Source organism: Aplidium turbinatum, chromosome 9 (genome assembly GCF_918807975.1).
Source record: "Aplidium turbinatum chromosome 9, kaAplTurb1.1, whole genome shotgun sequence".
In the NCBI taxonomy this organism is placed as follows: domain Eukaryota; kingdom Metazoa; phylum Chordata; class Ascidiacea; order Aplousobranchia; family Polyclinidae; genus Aplidium; species Aplidium turbinatum.
The window spans coordinates 13,165,730-13,173,217 of NC_137480.1; the positions used below are offsets into that span (position 1 = coordinate 13,165,730).

The following is a 7,488-nucleotide window of genomic DNA, read 5'->3' on the forward strand; positions in this document are numbered from 1 at the left end:
ATACCAATACCTTTTTACATAAATTTACAGACGTACCATTCCAAGACCAACCACCAAAGGCGACACTAAATCCACAAACGGCATATCTACTTTGTGAGTCCAATCCCACAGTCCACGTCCAAAGTCAACCCATGCCAAGAGCCATAAAACGACTGTGAATGTCTGCATATGCAGTTAGTTTAAGGAATTTGCAGTTCGTTTGTAAGAAATGTGCTTCATTTATAATCTTATCCACCTCGTTAGTCGTTAGCTCAGTGGTTACGCGCCCGAATTAAGATCAAGATACCGCCAATCTGCCAATCTCAGTAACAGGCCCTGCGTCAAAGGCCTCAAGTATGCGAAACTACCTGGAATAACATATCAAGGCTTTGTCAGTCCTAAGATAAAGGTTTCAAAACAAACAAACAAACCAGGTTTGTGCTCAATGAAACTTGGATTATGTAAATGGGAATAAAAAAAAGCTAGCCAACCTTCTTGTCCATCTTCAAGCATCCGAGTAATTTCGATACGCGTCGAACAATGTAATAGTGAACACTGCACAGAGCTGGAAAAAAATACTTACAAGTTTTGCTTGAAAAAGTTTTGATACGGGTATGAAAGAATTGTACGACTTTCGGATGACGAGAAAATAAGGAACTCCGAAAACAACCAAAAATGCACAGGGCGTTAAGTCTAACACAGTTCGCTCAAAGCAGTGACTGAATGACGGGTTTGATGTGTTCCAAACAGTGTCAAAGTTCTAAAAATAATTGCAATTACGTATACTTGACTAGTTAATGGAATACAAAAATAATTATATACTTATAGAACACATAGCCTAATAGGAATACAGTTAACCCCGCTTAATCGGTCCACACCCGGACCGAGCCAAACTCGTCCGATTAAACGTGGGTCGATAAAGGGTGGTTCGATTAAGCGGGGTCGACTGCACTTGGATTAATTATTATTCAATATTCATCCGAGGTAATCGATGCCTGCTTCAGGAAAGGAAATTAAAGTAGTAAAAGAAATTAAATGCATAACACAGCACCATGCGACATATGCTCGTCAGAACTAAAACTAAATGTTCACCAACACACCTGTAAAATAAATAAATACGCCGTAGCCTTAATACGTCATATCATTTATGAAAAAGCATAACAATCATAAAGCCTTTTGTACATTAAATAAATTCAAACTAAGCTGTATACTTATAAACTGATACGGTATACAAAACATAAATCTTATTGAAATGATACAAAATTTATATGTGGTGAAACATGAAACCCTCCTTAACGGCATAACTGAGACGTAGCAGATAAAACTCCTTTGCCAAAAAGAATATAAAAACTACCCGTCCCTGTAATAAAGAGCTAAATCATCAGATTTTTGAAAAATTACAGCCGGTGGGACATTTAACAATTGGTAACTTACGAAAAATTCCTCAGGTCCACAGAAAGATTGAAGATCCATATCAATATGCTGTACAAGGAACAGGCTACTAAACTACACAAGCACCAGAATCGCTACAACTTCATCTAATTGTAGCCTACGCAACACAGATTCTGCAATGCTGTAAATATTTGGATGTCACATTGGAACGCCCAAAAAGTGCTTAAAAAACAGTCACAAAGTAGAGCTTAAAGATATAACATACAAAAGAAAGAGTTATTTAGTCTCTAGTCTAGACTGAGTACTTTAGATAGACGTCTTGTCAATGTCATCACTACTAAATAGTTCCACGTCGTACATTCACAAGCTCTACAGTGAACAATACTACTAAACAAATCTCTTCAAGTTTAACTCATTTTTTTTTTCTGATTGGGGTGCTTGAAAACAGTTCCCCTTCTTGTAGGCATAGAGTTTTCAAATTTTAAATAAAGCGATCCCTGCAGAAAGCTTAAAACAAAATTCGATTTAAATTTCTGTTATACTGTAAGTCTGTTCGAGACAAGAAGTAGGCTATTCAATTTCCGCTCGACGGAAATTTCTTTTTTTTTTTGAATTAAATTTGCCAGCGAAAAACTTTGCTTTGTTTCAAAACAAAAGAAGTTTCTGTTGTAATCTTCTAACCCGAAGTAACGCAATTTCAATGTGATTTGCACGAGACATCTCGAATTTCTGAGACAAACCCTTGAATAGAAATTATACTCGGGCTCACGCTTCCAATCTACCGGCTTTACTCTTACACCTTTGTTTCCCCAATATGCTGTACAGTGCCTACCAAAAGTTTAAAACCAGCCATAACTTTATGGTCATTACGTTGCTAAAGAGTACATTTTAGGCTCGTTAAAAGAAACGTAATTCGTGGATAAGGTTAACTGTAAGTTCGTAGTGTTAAATCTCTTTGACCTTATTCTTTCTGCGTTTTATATGTGTATTGTTTGTGTATGGAGACAACAGTTTCCTTTTCACCTCAAAGCAACAACGAACCATGTGCAGTTGTGCACGGAAGCATGATGCACTGCAAAAAATTATGGTGATTTACATTTCTGAAATTATAAACGCTTTACAATCATATGCACACAGCTTGCGTTGAACAAGAAACTACCTTTGAAGAACGGAGTAATTCAACCAAAATTGCCAGAAATGAAACGCGGTAGAAACAAAAGGCGCTATGTGACATTGCAATTCACCCAGCTAATCTCTTATACAACGCCTCAATGCTGGTTTTAATGAATTTCCTTTTCTTCATGTGATATTTTTACTATCAAAACCGAATGCTCGCAGCGAGTAATTTCGAGCTTAAAATTGACTAAAGTCTCTGAAAATGGGCACACATTTAATTAAACAAACTCTTAACACACGTTGCCAAAATCAAATGGACACGCAGAAATCAAAGTAGCCTGACCAGGTTGGGGGGCAAGCATGGCCCCTCAGCGAATGCCCTCATTTGTCCCTTTCCAAGTGCACCACTCATAACAAGTTCAATAAAAAAGAGCGGACCATTATGCCATGCCATCACTTTGCAAACGCAAACGGTTTTATATTGCGGTTACCGCGAAACAAACCGTAAACTTTCTTCGCGTCAAATGCTACGATAGAAGTTGCATAACCTCAAGCAACCAACGCATGCTTCCCAGCTATTAAGAATTTCCCTGTTTATGTCGCCTAATGACGTTGAAGCGATGTGAAATGAAAAACCTTGTGAGAAAGGACGTTCTTGTTGACAAGCTTATGACGTCAGTGCCGGTGCTGCCGCTTTTTATCACATCAATCAGATTGTTGAGCAATAGTTGGTCTAAACTTTGTAATTCATTTTACACGTGCGGAAGGCTGGATTTGAATGTAATTTTTTCAGTAGACGACAAAAAATGATTTTGTTTTTACAAATAGAGATGTTTTATGTATAACGGAAGACAACAGTTTTGCCACATTAGTGATATGTCGCCTCTTTGTGTTTTCAGTGCTTGATTTATTGAGGTAGTTTTTATCCTCGGACGGAAAATACTTCTTTGAGAGCTTAATCCTGGCAGTTTCGAATCTCAACAAAACCAGCAAAATTCGACAAGCATCCCTAACAAGCTACATGTTTTAACTATGCGAGTACGGTACGCACTACGCATACACACCTATTTCATGCAGTTGCATGTGAAGTTAAGTTTTGTAGGCTGTATCAAAACGTACAAAATTATGCACAAAGAGGTTTCCACTAACTAAACTCATCAAGAAAAACTTAGACTATTTCCAAAAAGAGACACATATCTGATTTGGTCATGTGGCACGATAATTGATGTTCATTGATGTTTCTCGCAAAGTTTGCGCAAATTTGTTGATACCAACGATTTTAAGGTTAGTAGGCTACCGGTACATTGTCTACACACTAACTAACCTATTGCCATAACTAACTAACATAACTAACCAATTAGGGGTTACAACCCCCCCCCTTTGGCACGCGTGTGACGTCACGATATTGAGAATGATGCTTTAAGTCTAATAAAAAAATGCCTAGTTTTAAACGAAATTGCATTAAAAGAGGGAGTTTTGCCAATACCAAACATTCAAACATCTCAGCCAGGAATTAGCAACAAGAAAACACAGAGACTTAGCTTTATTTCCGAAAAATGCCGAAGAAAACATGATCTTATCCTTTTGCTATGCTACCAGACAGCACCATTTTACAGGAATATTCGCACCCACATTTTTGTTGAAAATGCTCTCAGAATGCACCAAATTCAAAGTAATTTTTCAAAATTTTCTGGGGGAGGCCCCCCAGACCCCCCGCCGCTGGGTGGTCAAAACCCCCCTCTTTCAAAATTCCTGGCTACGCTACTGCCGGGTACCGTCTCAACAAAACAAGGCACAAACTTTTATAAAACATTGTCAGGGCTAACAGTGGCCTGTAGCCTATCTTTACTGTGTAATGTCGTGCTATCTTGTCAGTTGTCAACAACACAAATGTAAGAATTTCCGGTTCATTTTATAACTACTGATACTGATAACTACTGATATATAGCCTACAACATAATTTTTCATTCAGGCACGTTTTAAACCTTTCAAGGTTTTGCCACCTTTTCCCGTTCGTTAACGTGCTGGTAGGTTTATATCGATTTTTGTAGTTAGTATCTTTTTCGTCCCGGACGCGTTAATGACGAAAAATAAAACAGACTGGATTGCGGTTTCGCTAAGATTGTTTGGAAGGTAGTCTATTGCAGAATATTTTGTCCACCCTGTTGCAAAATGCAACGTTTTCACCAATAATGGCAGAACCTCTCCTCAGATTATTTTAGGGCTGCCAAAAATTACTTAATTTTAAGGAAACTCGATGAAAAAATGAGTTCAGGTACCGTATATTATTGTCAGTTACGATCAGGGCCGGATTAAGACGAAACTGGGCCTGATGCTGCAGCGCAAAAACAGGCCTATTTTTTCTAGGCATTGGTACATATGCATTCGACACTCTGACTCCACCGTACACGCGTAATCAGACCGACCAAAGAGCCTTTATTGCTTTCGACGCAGTCAGCCAAATTTTAATGAACATGAACAATAATAACGACGTGTTATCGTAAAAACTCGAGAGTAACATCAGGCTATGTAACACCAACACAATTCAATACCAATATTGCCTGAAAAGCAGAGTTAATGAAGAAAAGGCTAATCCAGATCAACTTAACGTTGGCATATTGTCAATGCTGCGCTAGTGCTGCTTACTTATACTACTGTTTTTCGAGCCTTAGCAGCGCGAAATCTTCGATCATGTCAGTGCAGTCAAGGCTGCTCAGCACCTCATGTTCAATGCTCATAAGCGCCAGCATGTTTAGCCTTTCCTCCCTCATCGAGGACCGCAGCTCTCCTTTGACTATTCCCAGTTTTGAGAAGCTCCGCTCGCCGGAGGCATTGGACACCATCAAGCACAGATAGATGCGCAAAGCAATCTCGACGTTTGGAAATGTTTGAGAAAGGTTCAACGACGACAAAAGCTTGTACATAGTAAGCTCTGCTGACTCGTTCACACTCACCGATTTCTGGGTGCGCATAAATGCAGCAAACTGTATGAGCTCAGCCACCAGCGTGTCTTCCAAGTCATCTGGATACGAGGAAACGAGATTTTGAGCTTTATTCTCGATCTGCTTTATGCTCAATGACGTTAGCTCCGAAAGAAATCCGAATGTTGTAGATATATCCTCATACGCCTTCATTCGCTTTTCCAGTTCAGCTAACAGTCTGTCGATCATGACCAGATATATATGGGTTTTGAATGTTTCCCTAGGGGTGAGGTTTTCTTCGTTTGCAGCTCCTTCATCAGGCATTCGCTTTCGCTTACGGCCTCGACGTTCTTCAGCCTTCTATTCGCCGTGAGGAACCTTTTCGATCGACATCTGCTCATACACGTCAAATCTGTCCCGTGCAAATTGAATCGTGTCGACCAGTGATGCCAATGAACTAGTTGCCGTATTCAGACTGACTGTAGGGTCTTGGAGGCTAATGCTCGTACTGTTGAGACGACATAGGATATCGTTCCAGGCAGTCGCCATAACTGCTGTCTCAAGTTCGTCCATCCTGCGCGAAAATCCGTCGGCCTGGTTTCTCGTATCGGCCTTCTGCTCCTTATCTGCCGCAAGCTCATCCAGGACTTCTTGAATGCTCTTCCACCCTTCTACTAGCGCTTTGACAGCATCTGCACGTTGGTGTAAATGTAAACTACGAAAAGGGCATATGCAGAGAAGTTGAGTGTCACAGAGGGAAGTAAGAAACGAAAAGGGGAATTTGTCAGGCAATACAATAAAAATACTTGGAGCTTGGTTTTACAATAGTTCCGGGTAGTGAACAATCGTCACGGCCCTAATGTTTGGTGTGCTCCCAAATTCTGCCAAATGACGTTATGAAACCTTCTAAAGTTGTTCGTCACTTTCATTCAAAGCACAACAATCTTGAAGGCTAGCCACTTGAATATTTTGGACGAATATTCTCTGATATGAACGATTAAAAAAAGCAAATGAAAAGATGACGACAACCGAAAAATCCTTTCTTCATGAATCCTATCTAGTTTCTCTACGAATAGTTAAAACCAAAAAAAGCATACACGATTGGGGAAGAGTTAATAAAGCCGTGCATCTTATCTGCGGCTGAAGTAATGAAGCGCCCTGAAACAGCTCGAAAAGTGTTATAATTTTTCATCTTAAATAAGTAGTCTATGCCAAAATCTTGCTTTATCTTACGTGCCTAGGCGTAACACTGTGCCTAGGCGTGCGAAAGTCGGACTACAAATTTCATAATAAGAATTATTTGTGGGTTAATTAAGCAAAGGAAAACTGTTCAGCGTCCGGAAAATTCACGTCTGTTTTCGTCTGGGCCTATTTCAGGAATGGGCCTAATGCTGCAGCATCAATAGCATCCACCTTAATCCTGCACTGGTTACGATAACCATTAGTCGACCACACTCTTTTTATGCCTTGTTTACTTTTATCTTTGCTGCAGGCCTATTCAGCCTTTTGCTGACGCTCGGTAAATCGCTCCTTTAACACAGGGTACTGTACAGAAAAATATATTTCAGTAAGTCTACCTCAAGTAGGACCCAGCTTTCGATCAAAGGCAACTCAGATGAGCTATCAAGGATGGACAACAAATGCTGTAAGTCATTCATATATTAAAAATCCTATAATTATCCAAAACTTGTAGATTCTCTCGTATTTGCAATGCACGTATACATGTATACTTTGACGTTTTCTGATTTTTACGGTGCGGGTGTGTGCAACGTGACACTTTCAGATTTTGTGCAATGCTGGCAGCCCGACAGATTTTTTCTTCCCGCTACATCACTAGTGCACAACCTCGGCGACAGGTGGTTTGGTTGCTGTCTTTCCACAATGGTAAGAATTCAATTGAGTATTATGATACTGATGAGCCCAGCTCATATTGCACTGATGAGGCTGAAGACCGAACCGGTTAAAAACTGTTATGGCCTTATTGTCCGCCCCGATAGCTTAGTTGGATAGCGTTGTGACTCCGTGAACGAAGAAGCTTCAAGATCAAGCGGCGCTGGTTTGATTCTCGGGGTGTGCGCTT

The 7,488-nt window shown here is 40.0% G+C and overlaps 2 protein-coding genes across 2 annotated transcripts in view; both read right to left on the minus strand.

Annotated features, from left to right (window-relative positions):
* Positions 1–1,553, minus strand: part of LOC145777018 (multidrug resistance-associated protein 1-like) — a 44,518-nt gene extending 42,965 nt beyond the window's left edge. Inside the window, exons 1-3 of the mRNA XM_082588285.1 lie at positions 1,414–1,553; positions 563–739; positions 37–162 (exon numbers count right to left, since the gene is read on the minus strand). Of these exons, the coding sequence (XP_082444411.1) occupies positions 37–162; positions 563–739; positions 1,414–1,452 (342 nt within the window). The 5' untranslated portion in view covers positions 1,453–1,553. The remainder of the gene's footprint in view (positions 1–36; positions 163–562; positions 740–1,413) is intronic.
* Positions 1,554–5,138: 3,585 nt separating this feature from the next.
* On the minus strand, positions 5,139–5,732 carry LOC145776708 (uncharacterized). Its single transcript, XM_082587937.1, has one exon. It carries the CDS (start codon positions 5,730–5,732, stop codon positions 5,139–5,141), a length of 594 nt encoding a protein of 197 aa, XP_082444063.1.
* Positions 5,733–7,488: the final 1,756 nt, after the last annotated feature.